General features: G+C 41.5%; 1 protein-coding gene and 1 long non-coding RNA gene across 4 annotated transcripts in view; one reads left to right on the forward strand and one right to left on the reverse strand.

Moving 5' to 3' along the window:
- LOC125962134 (uncharacterized) overlaps positions 1–2858 on the reverse strand; it is a 32178-nt gene extending 29320 nt beyond the window's left edge. Inside the window, exon 1 of the long non-coding RNA XR_007473601.1 lies at positions 2718–2858. This is a non-coding gene — a long non-coding RNA (uncharacterized LOC125962134). The remainder of the gene's footprint in view (positions 1–2717) is intronic.
- PRKAB2 (protein kinase AMP-activated non-catalytic subunit beta 2) lies at positions 2804–21060 on the forward strand. Of its 3 annotated transcripts, XM_004285813.3 has the most exons (8): positions 3104–3240; positions 3508–3690; positions 7436–7602; positions 8397–8490; positions 8727–8847; positions 12476–12609; positions 13282–13350; positions 15685–21060. In XM_004285813.3, exons 2-8 carry the CDS (start codon positions 3535–3537, stop codon positions 15760–15762), a joined length of 819 nt encoding a protein of 272 aa, XP_004285861.1. In that variant the 5' UTR covers positions 3104–3240; positions 3508–3534; the 3' UTR covers positions 15763–21060. The 3 variants fall into 3 exon arrangements, with proteins under 3 accessions (XP_033272502.2, XP_004285861.1, XP_049558224.1); XM_033416611.2 differs by lacking the exon at positions 7436–7602 and having other exon boundaries at positions 2804–3240; XM_049702267.1 differs by lacking the exon at positions 3104–3240 and having other exon boundaries at positions 3325–3690.
- The last annotated feature ends 1667 nt before the right edge of the window (positions 21061–22727 follow it).

Consider the following 22727-nt stretch of genomic DNA (forward strand, 5'->3'; position numbering starts at 1 on the left):
GTTTTGACAGATGCATAACACCATTACAATCAAGATACAGAAGTATTCTATAACTCCCCCAAATTTCCTAAGGCCCCTTTGTAGTCAACACCTCTTCCCACCTTCAACTCCTGGAAAGCACTGATCTGTTTTCTGACCCTAAGTCTTGCTTTTTCCAGAATGTCATGTAAATAGACTCTGGCTTCTTTCACTTCCCATAATGCATCTGATATTCATCCATGTTGTGTGTATCAAGAGTTTAATCCTTTTCATTGCTGAGCAGTATTCCATTTATGGCTATACCACATTTTGTTTATAGATTTACCAGGCAAAAGACACTTGTGTTGTTTACCTTTTGGGGTGAAAATGAGTGAAGCCACCTATGTTTTGTACAAATAAATATTTATGTACAGGTTTTTGTGGGAACCTGTCTTTATATCACTTGAATAAATACCTAAGAGTGGGATTACTAAACTGCATGTTAGGTGTATGTTTAACTTTATAAAAAAGATCAGATTGTTTTTGAAATGGAAATCACCAAGATGAGATGTCACACTCATTCCTGATCACAAGTGGGGATGCAAACTGGGGAGCAGAGACAGGAAAGTAAAGCTCCAGGTGCCGAATCTAACCTGTCATCCAGTTCTGTAAAATCGATATATTCTTCCCCCATTCCCCCATCCTCACCTCTCAGAGGAAGTAGGACACCTTTAGCAGCATGCATAAAAGTGTACTGTGTTGTGAAGCCTCCCATGCTCTCCATTATTCTCCTCAGTTTATCAGGCAGAATGGCTTATCTGAGGAGACGAGTGGCAATGACATCTGAGATACAGTAACATCAAGAGAACCCCCACCAATTATTTTGCCTATTACCTTCTTCTTTTCCTTCCCTCTAGAAGGAAGGATAGGACACTGGGGCAACAGCATTAAGTCTGAAGAGAGAAATTATACTGGTGTTGGTTAAGAGATCATGTTTCTTTACCTAGTCTTTCCTGAGTATAAGGAAAAAACAAACAAACATGGGACTAGGGAGAAGCAATTAATCCTTCCTACAGTGTCAAATTACTTTTGTCTTATGTCTAAAATACACAATATGCAAAGCTGACTTTTATTATTAACTACTGACCGATTTATAAATGTTATTAGAGCAGAACAGTGTCATGAATAATCCCCAAAGCAGATTTGCTCCTCCTATGCTGATTTGACGCTTGTAAGGAAATACATACTGGGGACATATTACTTGGCATGGAGAAACCACCCTGGGGCTAGAAAGCTGAACAGTACACAAGTTAATGTTTATTGTATTAGTCCTTCAAGGACCTTGCTTCAGAGTCCTGTGGAAAGATTGAAAGGAACTCGGGGAATAAAGGGGGGGGGGGTAAGATTATCCAAGAAGGAGGTAACTAGACAGTAATGATTTTGGAGGGGTGAGCAAAAGGTTGCAGTAAAAAAAATGTACCTTTTTTTCTGCAAACTGTCTTTGGTTAAGAGCTACAGAATAACTGAGTTTATTAGGGGCAGAGCAAAAACAAAAGGGGGAGCAGAGGATTTGTTGGACTTAAGTGGATGGGTTTTCAACTTAATATAAAACGAACTTTTCAACAAATAGAGCTGCTCATTCAGAAAAGGTGGCCTTGTGTGACTTGGGGTTCCCCATTACTGGCTGTGTTTAAGACTAAGTGCAATTATCCTGTTATAAATGTAGTAAACAGTATTCATGTACCCTTCATTCTGCAAATGTTTACTCTGTACAAGGTGCATGCAAGAACATGAAGAATCAAACCTAGATTTGCTCTCTGCCAGTAGTCAATGCAGTGGTTCTTACACTTTAATGTGTATACACATTCCCTTGGGGATTTGTTAAAATGCAGAATCTGATTCTGTAGGATGGGGCCTCAGACTCAGCATTTCTAACAAGCTCCCAGGTGATGCCCATGCTGCTGGTCACTATAACACATGCTGAGTGACAAGGGTTTCTAGTAGGTAATGAGACATGCATATAATCATAATGCAAAGTAAGAATTAGTAAATACCACATAAGTCCCATTAATTATCAGTAGAAACCTGAATCTGCTCCAACAAGACTGTCGTTGCCCTTTTCTACCTAAGTATTCCTTCTGATGGTTCTGTTGCTCTCTTTCTTGAATTTCATTTCTTCTGGGGTTGCTCACTGCAAGTGCTGTTTCTTAGCCTAGAATAGCTTTCTCCTTCTCCTTATACTAATTTTAACAATTTGTCAAGATTTATCTCCTGGGACTTCCCTGGTGGCGCAGTGGTTAAAAATCTGCCTGCCAATTCAGGGGACATGGGTTCGATCCCTGGTCTGGGAAGATCCCACATGCCGCGGAGCAACTAAGCCCGTGCACCACAACTACTAAGCCTGCGCTCTACAGCCGAAGAGCCACAGCTACTGAAGCCCGTGCGCCTAGAGCCCTTGCTCCGCAACAAGAGAAGCCACCACAATGAGAAGCCTGAGCACCACAACAAAGAGTAGCCCCCGCTCGCCGCAACTAGAGAAAGCCCGTGCGCAGCAACGATAGACCCAATGCAGTCAAAAATAAATAAACAAAAATATTTTTTTTAAAAAAAGATTTATCTCCTAATTATTCCCTGTTCCCTGGGGACCCAGTCAGGCTGTCTGCTCCCCATAGCACTTAGTTTTAACCTCGAGCAATTACCACTACTACTTCCTTAGCTTTCAGGTGCAAGTCCGTTTTCTTATTCCTATAGGAACTCACCTCTCCGGGATGCCTGTCGAAAAGACGCTACAAAATGAAAACGTCTGGCGAACCTGAGGCCAGGTGAGGGAGCGGGGAAAAAAGCAATGCCGCTCCACCGGGTGCGCACCAGAGCCCGTGAGGGGACCCCGTGTCCTTCGGTGACCGTCCCCACCCGATGGCAATCCCTGAGGCTCAAGCAACCAAAGATCTCGGCGCAGTCTCGCCAGCGAAGCAGTCCTGGCCCCGCACGCGGTGGATTGCGGAACCGGCGCCCCCGTCTGGCGCTGAAGGCTGCGCGCGGCTGCCCACCATCGAGGCGACGGTGGCTAGAGAGGCCGGCGGGCCGCGAGCGCTGCCGCGGCGCGGCCGCAGGGAACGCGCGCGGGGCGACCCCGCGTCTCTGGCCTTGTAGCCATTTTAGGAGGAAACCCGGGTCGCTAGCCCGGGGCGTGGCTTCAATTTCAATAACTTTATTGGTGGCCTTATCCGCAGAACATCCATCGCACCATTGGTCCCGGGAGGAGGCAGAGCATCGCGGGAGGTGATTGGGGTGGGAGCGCCCCTGGGCAGTGAGCGCGGAGGGTGCGGGGGAGTTTCCGAAAGCGGGTTTCTTGAGCAGCGGGCAACTAGGGGGATTGGGGGTTCCGGGGGTTCCTGGCGGCCAGGGAGAGAGGGCGGGCTCCCCTGCGCGCGGCTTTCCTGGGGCGGGGATTCCCTTGCCCGGGTCCCCAGACGCAGGGGCGGGGCCAGGGGCTCCCCAGACGCGACCGCCGGGGTGTCCCTAGCCCCGTGTTGTTCCGCACGGCAGGTGGCCCCCGACTCGAGCTGCACCGCCATGGGAAACACCACCAGCGACCGGGTGGCCGGGGAGCGCCACGGCGCCAAGGCTGCGCGCGCCGAGGGCGCCGGCGGCCATGCCCCGGGCAAGGAACATAAGATCATGGTGGGGAGCACCGATGACCCCAGCGTCTTCAGCCTGCCGGATTCCAAGGTGAGTGTCCCCACGCCCCCAGTTGGTGGCGATGCTGCAGTAGTCTGGGTGTCAGGGCTCCTCCTCCCTATTTTGATTTTTTCTTATCACACTGACCTGGGTTACGGTTTTTAGAATTAAAGGCTTTTTTCGGGGACGGAGATATTGAGTGGTAATTCCTTTCGCGGTGCTGTCTCAAAGTAGGATAGAGGCGGAGTTCTTGTTACTCGACTACTCTTTTGGCCACATTTTTAGGATGAGGCCAACAAACCTCCGCCCGGTCGCCCTTGGTTCTCCTAACAGGCACCCTCTTCTAGAGTACTGATGAATTTGTAGGTTGTGAGCCCTGGTGAAAAACTTCAGAGGGTAGGTTACCCGAGTTGCTGACCATAGGCGGCATTTCCTCACATTTGCCTTGAGGTAGGTAAATGAATTTCTTTTTCCTGATAACTGTTGTGTATCAGTATCATTTTTGCCCTTCTGAGAGCTCATCACTTCAGATCCTCTTCCCCTTTGGCATGGCTGTGAGCAGCAATCACTTGCTTATATGAATACTTTCTTCTAGTCTTGGGGATCAGTAAAGGACATTATTTGGTTGACTGCTTAGTTTTCATCTCATACTTTACAGTAGTCTTGGCTGAGCTGCTTCTTTCACGTCCAGCTGCTTCTCAAGTGGGAGAGCAAATAATTCCAGGATTTCTCTAATTTCCGGTAGTACTTCATAATGTTACCGCGGCTGAAAATGGACAACCCACAGTTGCCCTGAAGACCTTGCTCTCAATCAAGGACTTTCAGGAAAGTGGCAACTTGTATTCACCCTACAGAAAGGATAGATGGAGCTGACAGCAATGTAATTACTATTCGAATGTTTCTAATCACTTTCAGAGTTGTAGGCATTAAATACATTAATTCCTCCTGGTAGTCTGACTAGAATGAAGTAGAAAAATGGAGGGGTTGGGGAGATTGGGGTAGGTTTGATGTTATCACTCATCCTGTCCCACCCATCTGGGGTTTTATTTTATTTACTCTTGTAAATAGAGAATAATCTGCCGGGTTGATAACACATGAGATGTGGATTCTACTGTTTATTTTCTTGGATCACAATTGAGAACATAATCACAAAGAGAAGTGAGGGTGATTTCTTGGGGTTTCTTCTTGGTTCCTTTCTTCCTTCTCCCACTTCAGGACTTCTTCCTCAACATTTGGGCCCTCTCCTCAGCCATCTGAATTTACTTCTTCAGAGCTTTCTCAAGGTGATTGTATTTTTACCAGTTTCCTACATTGGTGACTCAGGATTTAAGTACAGTGTATTTGTCAAACTGTGACTGCAGTAATCGGCGTCCTGAATAAAAGCCAGGTTGCTCTGTCTGAAATGGAGCCTATTTTGGATCATTCTTTCCCTTACCTCAATCTTGACATTTGTGAAATAAGAAAATTGGTTCAAATAATTCCCAAGGTCACTTCCAAATCTAAGATTTTACAGTTCTCAATCTACTCTATTTCTTCCCTCAATGTTTCACTTAAACATTTTTCAGTTATAATTCTAATTGTTTTGCCTCTTTTCCTGATGATTTTGCTGACTATTTAACTTGGAGTAAACAATCTTTTTGCTAGTCAGCTGCACTCATGCCTACCACAGAAATGTCATGTCATACGTGGAAGGGCTTTCTTCCAAAGCTAGGCATATTAATAGTTTGTAGCTTTCAAATTCTAAACAAACTATTAAATCATACAAATAAGTAATAGAAACAGTGGCAGGCGGGCCTACATTGCTTCAAATGCCAGCCTTCTTCGGTTTACTAGTTCAATGGTTTTCAGTCCTATTTGCACATTAGACTCACCTGAGATTTGTTTGAACACTGCATAGAAAATTTGAAACATTTTCCATGTTTCAAAGTCAGGAGAACAGTGTAATGAACTCCTGTATTAACTGTCATCCAGTTTAAACAATGATCAAATCATGAATGAATTTATGTCACCTATACCCCAATCCACTCTTCCTCCACCAATTATTTTGAAGCAAATCCCAGACCGTCATATCAAATATTACTTTATTTGTAAATATTTTAGGATGTATCTCTAAAGATGAGGTTTCTTTCTTTATTTTTAATATAATTTCAGTATTATTGTCTGGGAAGCTTTTTAAAAGTAGATTCCCGGACCTTATATCTGAATCAGAATCTGAGGCATATGTAATTGTTAGGCATATGTAAACATTTCTGTAATTCTAATGCAGCCTGTCAAATAAGAGTTCATTGCTTTGAGAAAATGGAGATCAAACTTTCCTCTTAAGCCACTTCCTTATATAATGTGAAAGTTCCTTCAATTCTCTTTCTCTGCTTGCTTTGGATTATGCTGCTACTGGTATCTCATAGCGTAGTTTTGAGGAATATTGAGAGAGAGTATGGAAGGTAGTCTGCCTCAGCCATTTCGAAAGTAAAGCCCAAATGAATAAACTAGTCCTTTTTTTTTTTAACCCACATTATTTTATTTGGTAATATTTTGGCTTGGTACCATATAGTCTTATTTACCAAAGTTATTTAAGCCAATCTGAAGTGGGGGTGAGCAAACTTTTTCTATAAAGGGCCAGGTAGGTAATATTTTAGACTTTGCGGACCATACAGTCTCTGTCACAACTACTCACTTCTGCCATTGTAGCATGAAAGCAGCTGTAGAAAATGAGTAAGTGAATGAGTGTGGCTATTTTCTGATAAAACCTTATTTGTAAAAGCATCTGGCTCACTGGCCATAGTTTGCCAATTCCTGTTCTGAAGGATGGTAATGAAAAGAAACTAAGTAAGGAGTCAGTTGTTTTTCCGGAATCCTACATACTTCATTTGATATTGGAACCACTTTTTTAAAGGAAACTGTGTTTTTGATCTGATGCTTCTTGGGGCTCCAGAATTTTCATCCCTACTCCTGAAATAACTAGTACAAACCTGGCATAGGTGAGCAAGTAAGATTTCATAACCATTTCTCAAAATTTATGAAACCAATGATCTGATTTTTATACATATATATATATATTTTTTTTTTTTTTTTTTTTTTTTTTTGCGGTACCCGGGCCTCTCACTGCTGTGGCCTCTCCCACTGTGGAGCACTGGCTCCGGTTGCTCAGCCTCAGCTGCTCCGCGGCATGTGGAATCCTCCCGGACCGGGGCACAAACCCACGTCCCCTGCATCGGCAGGCGGACTCTCAACCACTGCGCCACCAGGGAAGCCCTGATTTTTATATTTTTAATGTCCTTTTGTAACCTATTAACTAAAGCAGAGATTGTGAATTACTTATGAATTTTAGCATCTCTAATTTCTATTACAACTGATAAATTGGGAGCTGCTCATATTTGCATGTGGTTAACTTAATTATTTTTTGTAGAACCATACTTTATTTTCATATTTTTTCTCTTAAGAGACACTCAGAAGCATATCATAATTGTCTGCCTATGAGTTAATCTGGTAAGAGGAAGTAAGGTTTTTTGTTTGTTTGTTTCTTAAGGGAAATCCTAAGGCTCTGAAAGAATGAGTGATACATGCAGACTCAGAAGTTAGGCTGTGATTTGGGTAGCCTTCGAGCATAAGCCATTTGACCATTTTGGTCCTAGATGAGTTCTTTTTCTATAGTTTGTTCAAAATCTGATTTAGTTGCTAATTTCAAGGCTTATTAATCCTTAGCAGAAACGTAGCACCCCTCTCTGCCCTAGGGAGGAGAGTGACCTTTTCAGAATTCCTGGGTCACAATTTAGGGATGACCTAATCCTTCTTACAGCTCCCTGGGGACAAAGAGTTTGTATCATGGCAGCAGGATTTGGAGGACTCCGTAAAGCCCACACAGCAGGCCCGGCCCACTGTTATCCGCTGGTCTGAAGGAGGCAAGGAGGTCTTCATCTCTGGGTCCTTCAACAATTGGAGCACCAAGATTCCACTGATTAAGAGGTGAAGACAAGTGTCTTGGTTGAGTCTACAGGGTCCAGGAGTAGAGACTTGATTTCCTTTCTTAAGAGAGAGACCTGGCTGGACTACTCCTCTCCACCTGCTAGGGACTCTCTCTAGAATATTTTCTGTGACCAATAAGTATATCTGTGACATTTTTTTCTAACCTTATAGTGAGTCAGAGATGTTTTACCACTTAGAATGTCATTTTCTTTAAGACTGTGTTAACACAAGTCCTTTCTATGCTTGTGGGAAGTCTTCCATAACTGCCTGAGTCCAGTTGCTCTGACTTCTGCACTAAAACAAAACACACTGTAAAGTTCTAGGTAGTAATGTTGTTTGTTGCTTTCAGAGCAACAGTGAATTATGTAACTGGTTATGGCCCTTTGTATATAGGTAATTTTCTAGAATCTGCCACCAAAATATGGGAAGGGTACCTTGAGGCACTTCTTATCCTGAACCTACTTGCTATCTTATTTACATTCATGAGGGATCCGTTTTGCTGAAGCAAAATAGTTGTACTAAGGTGGAACATTCGGGAGGATTAACATCTTTATTGTTCTTTTCCAGATATTAGTTAAGAACTAAAGTTATTGGGAGGGGCTAGCAAATACATGCTCAAGGTGATATAAAAAAGGAGAATGGGTTTATAAATTATTTTTTACTACAGGGGTTGCAATCACTTAAGAATGCGGGAGATCATTGGTATGATATTGTGATTGCCTCGTGGTTTTTACATTTATATTCTGTCTTCTAATAGAAATTTGGCCTATTTAACTTTCTGTTTTCTTCTATAGCCATAATGACTTTGTTGCCATCCTGGACCTCCCTGAGGGAGAGCACCAGTACAAGTTCTTTGTGGATGGACAATGGGTTCATGATCCATCAGAGGTAAGGCCTTGATCTCCGAGGGTAACCACTGACTTAACAGTCTCCTTTAAACTATCGTTCCCCTTGGTGTCAAACATCATTGCAGTCAGGACTGATAGGCTCCTATACTGTTGGATTTCTTTCTTGATAAAAGATGGTGGTGCCAAGTATGATCCCTTTTAAAAAGAGGAGAGTTGAATAGAAGAGATGTATTTGAAATGGGGTTTCATGAATTTTTTTTCCATTCATTGTTTCAGCCTGTGGTTACCAGTCAGCTTGGCACAATTAACAATTTGATCCATGTCAAGAAATCTGATTTTGAGGTGTTTGATGCTTTAAAGCTGGATTCAATGGAAAGCTCAGAGACATCTTGTCGAGGTAATTTTGTAGTATTTGCTCTTTCTTGGTCTGTTTTTCTTATAATGCGTGTTTCTTCCCAAGAGTGGTTTTTGTTTGTTTTTTCATTTTCTCCTTAGGAATCTTATCAATTGTATGTATATGTTTCTCCTATAAACATTAGGTACCCGTCTTCAAGAAAAAAATCTGTCTAGTGTACTTGATTTCAAACTTTTTAACCAGTAGGTTTACACTGTAACCCAGTACACACTCATACACACACACACACACAACAGTAACACAAGTCTTACAGTATAATATTTGCCTTTATTACATGTAAAGTACTCTATTTTCTATTTTATCCTTCTTTTTATAAACCACTAATAGGCTATGGTCTATAGTTTAAAAAGCTATTTCTAGTAATATTTCAAGTTTCTCATTGACCTTTGAGAGTATCAACTAGCAGGGGCTAGCTGTGTCTCATATGCCTTGTTTAGCTGCCTCAGCTTAATCCTGCCAGTTTGATAGCTCAGTTGGCAGTGCTATAATTTTATAGGGCCTACATATATGGCAGTTTTTTGGGGGAAAAGGGTTATAAAAACCTCACATTTCCTTTTTTTTAAAATTTCTTTAATTAATTAATTAATTTTGGCTGTGCTGTGTCCTAGTTGAGGCACACAGGCTCTTTGTTGTGGCATGCGGGATCTTTTAGTTACAGCAGGTGGACTTCTTAGTTGCGGCATGCATGCAGGATCTAGTTCTCAACCAGGGATCAAACCCGGGCCCCCTGCAGTGGGAGCATGGAGTCTTACCCATTGGACCACCAGGGAAGTTCCCAAACCTCACATTTCTTTTGTGTATATGTTAACTGAAGTTTTGTAAGTTTTGGGTTAAAAAAAAAATCCCTTTGTAGAGGAAAAGACTTGTATCCTTTTGTTTCTCCCAGTGCTTTTTCCAAGGCCTTCATCTCTCCTTACATTAGCTATAAAACCAGAAAAGGGGTTTGCTATCCATACTCACAGTTACCAATTTTGTTGTTTTACAGTAAAGGCTGTGACTGTCTAAAGAACTGTGTTTCCAGTAAGCACACTTCTCCCTTGTGAGTTCAAAGCCTGCCTCTGCTACTAACTAGCTTTGCATCACGGACAACTCCTTCAACCTTTTTGGTTCTTGGTTCCTTATCAGTAAAATCAGAGGCTTAGACTCTCAGCGATTCACAGCTGAGGAGACACAATACCTGAAGTGAGATGTATTAGAATCTCAGGACACAAGAGTGGCTTATGCAGTTTCTAAAAGAATAAGCAATAGTATAATAATTGTTTAGGAAAATTACAAAAATATTGTTTTCATTATATAAGCTCAGAAAGTAAGGCTGGACATTGCTCTTAACTGGTGGCGCAGAGATTTAAAAGAGTTTAAAAATACTGAATTGAATGATGAGGCCACTAGTTACTCTAAATTTTTGCATTATATGATTCTAGCAAAGCAACCAATGAATAATAGACATATAATCATAATTATAGAGAAAGAGGACTAGCATACTTTTGATATTTCTCTCTTCCCACTTTCACCCAATTTCCTGATCCACTGAGGTAGGGTTTAGAATACATTTTATTAGGAATCTTCAGATAATGGGTTTTAATCTGCATCTGCACTCAGTGACCATCTTTGCCGTGTATGTGACTTTGGGTAGATGACTTAACCATTTTTTTTCCTGATGGAAAGGGAAAAAAAAAAAAACTGTTCTATGTACTTGCAAAGAGTGTTTTTGTGGATCTATGATAAAATACCTGAGAGTACTTCGAAAAGTTTCAAGTTCTATACATTTTTAAGATATTGTTTAATATAACAGTATTTTTGCTACTCTTTTCTTTTGTCCCACGGTATATTTAATTGAAATCTGAGTTCTTATGCTGAACTGGTTGTTAAAATCCTTTTTACTAGAAACTGTAAAAAACATTAAAAATTTTTAAGCAAAAAATTATAGTTCTCTTCATTTTTGTGTATTTCTATTCTGTCTGCATACACTTTTTCCATTTTTTTAAGATATAATTTCACATGCCATAAAATTCACTCTGTTAAGGTGTGCAATCCAGTAAGTTTTAGTATATTCACAGAGTTGTGCAACCATCATCACTATATAATTCCAGAGTTTTGTTTTGTTTTTTTTGGCTGCGCTGGGTCTTCACTGCTGCATGCGGGCTTTCTCTAGTTGCAGTGAGCGGGGGCTACTCTTCGTTGCAGTATGTGGGCTTCTCATTGCAGTGGCTTCTCTAGTTGCAGAGCATGGGCTCTAGGCACATGGGCCCAGTAGTTGTGGCTTGTGGGCTCTAGAGCGCAGGCTCAGTAGTTGTGGCACATGGGCTTAGTTGCTCCGCAGCATGTGGCATCTTCCCGGACCAGGGATCAAACCCGTGTCCCCTGCATTGGCAGGCGGATTCTTAACCACTGGACCACCAGGGAAGTCCAAATTCCAGAGTATTTTAATCACCCCCAAAAGAAACCCCATCCCCATGAGCAGTCACTTCCCATTGCCTCCTTCCCTCCGCCTCTGGCAACCACAAATCTACTTTGTGTCTCTATGGATTTGCCTGTTTTGGACATTTCATATAAATGGGATCATACACTACATGGTCTTTTGTGTCTGGCTTCTTTCAGTTAGCATAATGTTTTCAGGGTTCATCCATGTTGTAATATATATAATTACTTCATTCCTTTTTATGGCTGAATAAAATTCCATTGTATGCGTATACCATTTTATTTATCCATTCATTAGCTGACGGACATTTGGATTGTTTCCACTTTTTGTCTGTTACAAATAATGGTGTTATGAACATTTGTGTTCAAGTTTTTGTGTGGGCATATGTTTTCATTTCTCTTGGGCATGTACCCAGGAGTATAATTGCTGGGTCATATGGTAACTTTGTGCTTAACTTTTGGAGGAACTGCCAAACCGTTCTCCAAAGTGGCACACCATTTTACATTCCAACCAGCAATGGGAATAATACAAAGGTTCCAACTTCTCCACATCATCGCCAATAATTATTATTGTCTGCCTTTTTTTATTCTAGCCATCTTAATGAGTGTGAAGTGGTATCTCGTGGTTTTGATTTGCATTCCCCTAATGACTACTACATTGTTATTAATTTTTCCTTTTTGTTGCAGTCATCGTAGTATCAGTAGTCTTAAAGTTTATAACCTTGCTGCTTGACTGGAAAAAAGAACAAATCTAATATTTTCATATTGTTTGATAGTTTATAAGGCATTGTCACATCTGTTGTCTCATTTGATTCCTATAAAAGCACTGTGAAATAGGGCAGAGATTGTTATTTTCATTTTATGAATGAGGAAACTGACTATAGAAGAGGGATTTGTCCCAAGTCATACAATTGATAAATGGAGTAGCTCTTCCCTGAACCTACATCTTTTACCCCTCATCTCCTCCCCTATCCTTCACGTCATGTTACCATGTTGAGGAACTTCATGGTTTATGTTCAGGATGACGCAGACTTTTTCTTTGTTTGCCTTACAGTTGTAGACCCAACAAGTCACAAGTTTATGATTCTTGACTTCTACCATATTTAATATTAGCTGCCATGTACTGACAGTTTTTTCATGCATCTTTAATAGCTCTCCAACTTTCCCTTATATTTGAATAAATATCTTCCAGACCTTTCCAGCTCACCCCCAGAGCCTTATGGTCAAGAAATGTATGTGTTTCGATCAGAGGAGAGATTCAAATCCCCACCCATCCTGCCTCCTCACCTTCTCCAAGTTATTCTTAACAAGGACACTAATATATCTGTGAGTATCCTAAGAGTATTGCTGGGGCATCTGGGGGTTACTAGACCATTTGAGCTACAGTGTAGTAATCGTAGAGGTTGGGATTATTACAAAGGTGTGTTGAGTATAAATCATATACGTATCAGTAGCTTTACAAGTTCCTTTTTCCAGGGCTGAGTTGCAACTTTTCCAAATACTGTTACCAAAATTCATAGTTGTCTTCTGGTCCTAATATATCAGGCTCAGAGCTATGGATTGCTAGAACCAGTTTCTAAGACTTCTATTCCAACATAAGATAAGGAGTATTTATCGTTTGGGGATATCCAAAAGAAGTATATTTTGCATATAATTTACATTTCTAGTCAATTCACTTGATTCCCACTAAGATTATTTTTGCCTCTTACACAAATCTTCTATATGTGTTGTGGGCAAGGTCTGTTTAAGAGGATGAATAGGTAGTGAGGCTAAGGGTTTCTGCCCTGGACTCAGAATTTTCCTAATTTTCTGTAATGAGAATGTATTATTTATATATACTAGGATGAGTGCATTATTTAAAGGAAATAATACATTCTAGTTTTGAGTTTCTCAACAGTCCCAAAGATCCCTGAGGAAGAATAAACTGGTTTAGGATTGTGCATTTAACCCCATTTAGTGGTGTTTTTTTGGGTTTGTTTTTTTTTTTACCCCTCTTAGTGTGATCCAGCCTTGCTCCCCGAGCCCAATCATGTTATGCTGAACCATCTCTATGCATTGTCCATTAAGGTAAGTGGTGGGCCTGGTTCTTCACATAGTTCCCCAAAATGGGAGGGGAAGAGTTGAACACGTGTTCCCTAGTGGCTACTTGCTCTGCTACTTCACTGAAGCTGAAGCTGGCAGTAATGGTCAGATTATAGGAGAAGAAGTTTCTTTCTTTAACTAGTGGGTTTGTTTGTTTTAAATTTTAGTCTCGATATCTGAGTTCTGGCTAGCTGAATTGCGCTGTGATTGAATGGACTTTTTTGCTTCCTGGTTTCTTTCTGGGTAGCTATAACCTTTGCACCACCTACTTAATTAAGTTTGAGTTCATAGTACTAGGATTTCATTTACAGAAAAAGCAAGTTTACCTTCCAGTTCAAAGAATGCTTGAATGTGATATTAAGGCTTCCACTTTTTTAGAGGTGGACATGAGCTGCTTTCAGCTGCCTGAGTCATATATACCCAAGTGCTTGCATCTTTCCTATCCACTACTTAAAGGAGAAATGTGACCAGACTTGCCCTGTTCCGCCCCCCCATCCCCATCCCAGCTCTTAGAATGCTTCTTGGTTTCTCTGCTGCTTTAGATTCTGGATTGAAAATATCTGTTCAGTCTTGTCATGTCTTTGTGGTCTGGCTATTGGAATAATATTTTATATAGTTCTGTAGTTACCAAACTAAGCTGAACATCATCAGAATCACTTGGGGGAAGTTTGGGAAAATACAGATTCAGAGGCTCCATCCCCAGGGATTCTGAATAAGTGCATCTAGGATGGGCCTCAGTAATTTTTTTAAGCTGCTTATATTTCTTAGATGTGCAGCCAGATTAGGGAAATCACTGATCACAGCTGTCTTTAACAGATTACCTGGTACTTACTAAATGTATATTATTGAATTTAATTTTTATAATAACCTTGTGGGATAAGTATTATTTTTTAACCCTGTTTTATAGATAAAGAAACTAAGGCTCATAGAAGGTCATATTGCCAATAAGTACAAGAGAGAGGACTGAGGTCCAGTCCTCCCATCTTTATTCCATGTCCTTTCCTAGAGACCATTGTGCTGGTTCTTCCAAGTAGATCTTTCTTTCTCTCACCCACTTCTCATTTCCACCAAACTCCTTCTGGAGTTGAATTTTTTACCTGCCTTGCTTCTGTCATTTTTAGGCTGTGATCTGCATACTGTGGTCACAGAATGTCAATCTGAGAAGTCTTCATTGTAGATGATACAATATAGAGGAAAATAGGAAGAGGCACTGGTTTCTTAATTGGATTTGCTTGCGTTCTTTGTGATCTAACTGAATTTTGCCTCCTGTATCTGCTCTTTGGCTATCAGGTGATGTCCACAGGTCTGCCATCTCTTTCTATGGTACACCCAGGGTCTGTAACACTGCTTGGGAAATGGTACCTCTTACTCTTCACACTGGTTCTGACCCAGGTCAAGGTCTTGATTGTTGTGGTTCAGCTTGGCCTTGACCTATCCCTGGTTCTCTCAGATTGTTTAAGCTGTTTGGAACTGATCCATTGGATTGAGTGTCTTTCCAAGGAGGATTTTAGGGTCCACTTTGTTCAAGGATAGAAGATGATTCCTGAGTCCCCTCTTGATCAGAGATGACTTTTTTTAAAGTTCATCCCTGGTATTAAATGGGGCTTGGAAATGGTTTTTCAAAAGGATCACTGCCCTTTTTTCTCATTGCTTTTAAGACTTCCTTCTAGAGATAGATACCAGGATATTTCTTTTTTTCCATCATAGTTGTTTTTATGGGTTTTTTTTTTTGGTTTTTTTTTTGCGGTACACGGGCCTCTCACTGTTGTGGCCTCTCCCATTGTGGAGCACAGGCTCCGGATGCGCAGGCTCAGCAGCCATGGCTCACGGGCCCAGCGGCTCCACGGCATGTGGGATCTTCCTGGACCAGGGCACGAACCTGTGTCCCCTGCATTGGCAGGCGGACTCTCAACCACTGCGCCACCAGGGAAGCCCTTTTTTTCCATCATAGTTTTAAGCCCAATATTTGAATGTGAGGTGGGGAAGGAAGTGAGGTAGGAGACTAATATTTTTTCAGCACCTACTTTCTCTGTCAGATATTTTCATGTAATCATCAGAGCCATATTAATAGTAGGTGTTGTCCTTTGTAATGATGAGAAAAAACTTAGAGACATTAAGTAGATTACTCAAGGTCACAAATAGAGTAACAATAGGAGTCAGGATCAAAACTTAAATTGATTTGAATCCGAAACCAACCTTTTTTTTATAATATCAAACTAACTCTGTTAAAAGTGAGCAGTTGTGAAGGATTAATGGCTGGGAACAGCTGCCTACGTCCTGAACTAGTGAATTAATTACATATGTTTATTTCCCTTGCAGGACAGTGTGATGGTCCTTAGCGCAACCCATCGCTACAAGAAGAAGTATGTCACTACTCTGCTGTACAAGCCCATCTGAAGGGATTCCTTCCTGCCTCCCAGGATTCAGGAGAAGCATCTCCCTTGCCTTTCTGGACTAGACCCGTCTTACCTGGGACTGGAAGGCTGATTTGCTTTGAGGCTAATACGTGTGTTTCAGAGCCTCTGAGTAGGATGCTCTCTCTGCTTTTGCATTTGATTGCAAATGAGAGCTTTAGGAGTTCATGGAATTTATTTTAAGAAAAAATCATATATACGCACACACACACACACACACACACACACACACACACACGCACACACACGAGAGGAAAGTTAATGGAAGCCTCCTAGCTAGATGTATTCTCTCTACCTGTGGGAACTCACCAAGATCTGTTGGGGAAAGCTGCAGGAAGAACCATTACAGGAAGCTTTTTTCCTAAAGTGAATGAAGAGCAAACTCTCAGGATCCTTGTTGGGTGGAGATTCTATCACTGCTACCTTGGCTCTCCAAGGGATGGACTTGTGCCAGAGTGCTGCCCTACTTACAGCTGCCTCCTTGCAGAAGCAGCTTTTCTTGCATGGGTTCTCTGTATTCCCAGAGTATGTGCACAATCTGTTTTTTATATGATACCAGGTACCCCACAAGAACCCTTTTTCCTCTCATTTCACATTCTTGCTTTGTTAACCTCCTTCAGATCCTATATCTGACTCTTGCCTAACACAAAACTCAGTGGGTAAGTGACCCCTTTCAAAGGCTGTGTGAAGGCTTCCCTGGTGGCGCAGTGGTTGAGAGTCCGCAAGCCGATGCAGGGGACACGGGTTCGTGCCCCGGTCCGGGAAGATCCCACATGCCGCAGAGCGGCTGGGCCCGTGAGCCATGGCCGCTTAGCCTGCGTCCAGAGCCTGTGCTCCACAATGGGAGAGGCCACAACAGTGAGAGGCCCGCATACCACACACAAACAAACAAACAAAAGGCTGTGTGAGACCTGACCCACCTTACAGACTAGGGCGGCCAGAAAGTCTCCTTTTTAAGCTCAGCACAGGCCCATGACACTTTGTCACTACTTATTTTAACTTCTACTGAAGAAAATATGGCTCAGCCTTATATGAAAGGCAGAATGCAGGTCTACTTTTTTGTTTTGGTTTGGTGTCACAGTTTAGGCTGTATTGGCACATTCCCATACTTTTTCCCACCTGGTTTGGCCCTGCTTCCATGTTTTCTTTCACAGAGCAGATAGCTTTGAAGGTGGGAGTAAAGCCAGAGAAAACTTTCATGTCTTTCATCCTTGGAAGATTTTTATGTGCCTACATTTTTCTTTTATCAGAAAATGGCTTTTCGGGCTTCGCTGGTGGCACAGCTGTTGAGAGTCTGCCTGCCGATTCAGGGGACACGGGTTCGTGCCCCAGTCTGGGAAGATCCCACATGCCGCGGAGCGGCTGGGCCCGTGAACCGTGGCCGCTGAGCCTGCGTGTCCGGAGCCTGTGCTCCGCAACGGGAGAGGCCACAACAGTGAGAGGCCCGCGTACCGCAAAAATAAAATAAAATTTTAAAAAAATGCCTTTTCATTGGTCTTAAGAGACTGCATTTGGAGAACTTCAGGCTTATGATAAATTGCCCCCAATATTTTCTTCTCTAGTCTGGCCCCCTACAGTCTTAGATTAATAAGGCTGACTCTGTGTACATCATTACAGTAAACATTGCTCTAGATACAGACCCATTCAGGCTCATTTTATGCACCTAAAAGTGTCCCTCGACTTAAGGATTCAAGAGGCAAGAAATTACCTTTGGTGTTCCCAGCCACGAAAAGTATCCCTTTCATGCACTAAATGCTAACAGAGTTATCTTGTTCTTCTGTATCTTCCAGAAAGTGTTTGTTGATGAAGTGGGGTCAGTGATTTCCATTTGTGGAGTAAAAAGTATCTATTCAATCCACTCTTGAGATTCAGAGATAAGATATTTTTCCCCAAGTTTCTGTGGCTCTTCCATTACAGATAAATGCAAGCCAAACATTCAATACTGAAGGAGGCTAAACTTGTTGCTGGAGAGGCTCCTTGACTGCTAAGATGAGCCCAGCCCCACTGAAAGGGCACCCACAGGTAAATTAGCTACCTCCTGTCTTTCCCACATAAAGCTGATGATACAGTTGTCTTCCAGTATGTAGAACTCTTAGATCCTGTGTGTGAGGCAGTAGGGTGTGGGATTGTTGTCTTGCCGGGAATGTAAATTGCTAAGTGCTTTGGTGGTTAATTGCTGAGAGTAAATACTGCTTTAGCCACTCAAGGCCACCATCCGCCTCAAAAGGCTTTTGTGGAGAACGTTTTATGGTTCCAATCACTTTTAGAATGGTGTGCCATTTTAAAAATCCAGGCCAAATTCTGTTACTACCAACTCTCAGGATCTACATTGTCTTCAGTTATACTAGAATTTTGTTTTTTCCATTACCCATTAAACAAGTGGGCCACTTAGGAGTTGGTTGTCACCTAGAGGATTTTGTTGTACTCATATGTCTTGTCAGCAGTATTGACATGTAATTGTCTCTGTGTTCCTGTATTAAAATCTCTATTCTGCACAGATAATTAAGAGTGTGGCAGGAAAAGAGATTCCTTCAGTTTCTCTCAGGCCAGAGGCTTCTGTGAAATGGGTCTGTCTCCAGTGACAGTAGGTTTTGGTGCTGGTGACCTTCAGATCCTTCTAATCTGGAAATGTGTAGAAAGTGTCACTTTTCCAAATTCTGAGGTAATCTTTCAGCCAGATGTGAAACTGGAGCCTACCAGCTGGTATGGAAAGGGATCAGTAAGAGGAATTGGATGATGACTCATTCAGCCCTGTCCCTCCTCTGTACTGCTGATTAACATACCACGGCCTTGAGAATTCCTATCATACTCTCAGTCTGTCCCCTAGAAACTGTTCTAGAAGGTTGCGAGGGAGGGAGGAAGGTACCCAAGAGTACAGTTCACTCATTCTTTTATATTGGTTAAAGGGATAGTTTATTTTCTGCAGAAGAATTTGACAGATTTTGAAAATGAATAAAGGGAAAAATTTTTTTTAGGGTTTTTTAAATTTGTTTTGCCTATAAGAGTTTCACAGTCAAAGAGTAAGAATGTAATTCTTAGGGAGGGCTGACTCTTGAACTGTATCATCGTTTAGGAGTTATGGGAAAAAGAAAGAGTAACTGAGCTGAGGAGTGGTACTAGGAAAGTTAAGGCTTAAGTAACTCGGAACTAAAAATATCCTTTTTTAAATTAAACCAAACATATACTGGTGTCTTTGGATCTCATTGTACAGAATTTACAGTATAAAAAATCTTTTTCTTGTTTCTATTTTCTACACTTTCTCCTATGTTGTGCTTTAACTTCATGTGTCAGGCAGACTTTACCAGGGTCTAAAGTCAAACATTACCTAAAACAAATATTAGTCATCTTGCTGGTAAGGAGAACTTCTGTGTTATGGTTATTAGCTTGTTTTAAGCTTAGAGTTGAATGAGATTTAATCACTGTAGGCAAAACCCCTGAAGGTCATACCTGGCCTCAACAGTGTTGGCTTTTTTTTTAAAACAGTGCTTATATATGGTAAAGAAGCTCTGTAAAAGAAGAATCCAAGAGAGGTTTCTGACAGGATCCTACAAACCCAGGCCCACTCACTTCACCCCAATTATTTCTAGTCTCGTAGACCTAATGGATCTGAGATAAAATCTTTGAAAAGTGTTGGTACTCCACATATGCTGCTAAAATGAAGGTAAATTCAGAAAGAAGTGTTACCTCTAGACTGGTCTTATATTAATCTGGGTATAAATGAAGGAGACACATTAATGATATAGAATCCCCTGCTTTTAATTGGGGAAGTAGAGCATTTAAATTTTTGACCTCAACTAAAAATGATATGCAGTAGTCTATGTTTGCGTATGTTTGCAATACATTCTATTCTCAGAGATTTCTAAATCCTCACGTTCTAGTGATTTGGGGCCTAGGCTTAAGAGCAGATACACAGTTGGTTCCTGCATTATTGTGACTCATCCTTAAAGCCAAGTTGTTGCTGTCTTCTAGGAACTGCTGACTCTAGTTACCCATGGGATGGAGGACCTGGGAGGGATAGGAGTTAGGGTCTTTTAAAACTCTGGATCTAGGCATTTGTCTCTCCTTAAGCACCAGTCACAACTGGAGGTTGAAGGGCTGTGATTTCTGAAATGAACTGAAACTTCTGGAGTAAAAAGGCCAAATCTTTAAAAATTATAAGAAAACGGAAAGAATTCCAAGAATCTGTTACTTACGAAATCCAATTCTTCGCAGTGGAATCCCTCTAGGATTCAAATTTGGGCTTTGTCTTGATTTGCTTTGCTTTACTCAGTTGTGCTTTTTTTTTTTTTTTTTTTTTGCGGTACATGGGCCTCTCACTGCTGTGGCCTCTCCCAATGCGGAGCACAGGCTCTGGACGCGCAGGCTCAGCAGCCATGGCTCACGGGCCCAGCCGCTCCGTGGCACGTGGGATCTTCCCGGACCGGGGCACAAACCCGTGTCCCCCGCATCGGCAGGCGGACTCTCAACCACTGCGCCACCAGGGAAGCCCCTCAGTTGTGCTTTGAATGAATACGTTTTGTTAAAAATTAAATTTTGTTTTAGTTCCAACATTAGTTGGAGTCGAATTTTGTGTAGCACAGTGCTTTTGCAGTAAGATTGATATGAAAAACTAAATGCTATGTGGATTTTATAGTCAGGTTAAAATGGTCGAGGAGGTACCTACTATAAGTATTACATTATGTGTTGATCATCGTATTTCTTTTCTATTCCCATCTACAGAACACCTACCCAGGTTGTGGTTTTAGAACAGCCAAAGCTCACTAATGTTGATTAGTCCTAATCTCCACACTGGGCCCCATATATGAAACTTGTTTAAATTTTGGTAAATTGGAGAATGTTGGTTGTTACTACACTGAAGCATTTTGAATGAGTACAGCTCTGTTACAAAGGGGGAATAAGACTATAAAGGGAATTAAACATGTGAGTCCTCCTTTAAATGGTGCTTTTTGTAACCTTTAGTGCTGCGATACAGAGCTGCTTTTCGGTATTTCACAAAGGAGTGGCATACAAGAATGAATTTTAAAGCTTTTCTCCAAATGTGATTTTTCACTGGACTCTGACATGTCTGAAAATTATGTGATATAACACATACAGAAATGTGAGGGTTTTTTTCCCGTAAAACTGTTGAATAAAAGTATTATACAGCAATAATATTTGAGTTCTTCATTGATTACTGATTATATTATCAAGACCTATCTACTCAGTTAGCCTCAGGATCTAAAGAATGTAAATTGCCACACAGATACTTTTGAATAAAGAGAAAAGTAATAGGTATATGGGACACATGGTGTCATCCCTCCATCTGCCACCTTTTCTCTTCTTTTTGTTCCAGGCTCTGCCAACATTAACTAGAGGAATGCAAACTCTGGTTTGATTTTTAGCACTTTCTGTAAACTGCATACTTAGCCATCATCCTGTGCTGGATTAGCTGAGATCCTAGTCTAATGAGTTTCAACGCTGGCTGACATTAATACTACCTATACAGATTCTATAAAAATATTGCTGCCCAGTCTACTACCTCCACCCCAATTAAATGAAAATCTCTGCTATGGGATCCAGGTATCTATATTTTTTTAAGCTCCCCAGGTGATTCTAACATATATCCAGAGATATATATATCCATTATCCTGGAACTTCCCTACTCATTCTTTCTCTGTCAGATATGTACTTGAAAGCAGGTTATATACTCCATTCTGACAGCAATCACTTCCCTCAGATGTCTTTGTTCAGGGCCATGATTATAATATCCTTTTTATTTTCCATCCCTTTATTTCATGGGGTTTTTACTTAGCTGGTCTCTGGACTTTTCTTCAGATAACACAACAAGGCTACCCTGTATTTGCTGCTGTAAAGATTCAACTGAGTTAAATTTCCTCAAGGGAGAGAAGGGAATGACACTGTGGGAGTGACTAGAGGGTGAGAAGAATAGAGGGAGTTGAAGAGAGAAGTGGAGATGTAAAGTAGAAGGACAGGTAATGAAGACATGTGATAGTAGATATGGGCCAAAACAGCCTCAAAGCTCAACAGCAGGTCAAAAGACTGCCTGCAGACCAGAGGTAGAGAGTGGTAGGTGTAACGTGGACTCAGGCACTAACAGAATGGTCTCCTGAACATCATGTACCCTGGTCACTGAAACAATAAAATGGCACCAGAATTCTGTCAAGACCCACACTTGCACTGACATATGCTTCCCAAAGTGCTTCCTTCTGACCCAGTTGATCTGGGGTCTTTTGTTGTATCCCTTACAAACTCCTCCCCTGCATCGACAATTACCCATGACACAGGTGGTTGGGAGACATTGTGAGTCTCTCCGCTGCCCTATTTGGTCACTATTCATCCAGCAGCACATATGCAGATCTGGAGTACCACCTCCCTTTCCCTAACCCGTTCCCTGGCTCCAGGGTACTTACAGATGAACTTCTCTGTGCTCTTTTACCAGTAAGAATTCTTCAGACACTCAGTCATATGCTGAAGGAGACTCCTGTCTTGAGAGTATTCTCTTCATTGACTTTCTAGGGAGGAGGGCAAGGTTCTTTGTCAGAAGGCCATATGCTATATGATATTTTAAAACCCAAAGTAGTTTTTCACCAAATTCTCAACTACTCCAAAACTAATTTCCCTTCACTACAACTTCCAAAGCCCTCCTGCTAGTGATAGCTTAGGATGAGAACATCAGGTGAGAAGTCTCAACACCTGAAAGAGCCACAAAGATTACTGCAGACCTGTATACCTGGATCTTAGGGGTAAAAGCCTTAACTCCAGGCCAACTGATCCTCAAAACTATGATGACAGACCTAACTTAGTTCTTGTTTTCAGGGATCTTTGTCATCGATTACAGTAGTCTGGGTCACAGTTACAAGTTACATTTTGGGATTGGGTACTGGAATGGGTGTTACATTCAACAGGATCTCAGAAAATATTTCTGAGGGTCAGGGGACAGACTGGAGA

Source organism: Orcinus orca, chromosome 1 (genome assembly GCF_937001465.1).
Source record: "Orcinus orca chromosome 1, mOrcOrc1.1, whole genome shotgun sequence".
Taxonomy (NCBI): Eukaryota; Metazoa; Chordata; class Mammalia; order Artiodactyla; family Delphinidae; genus Orcinus; species Orcinus orca.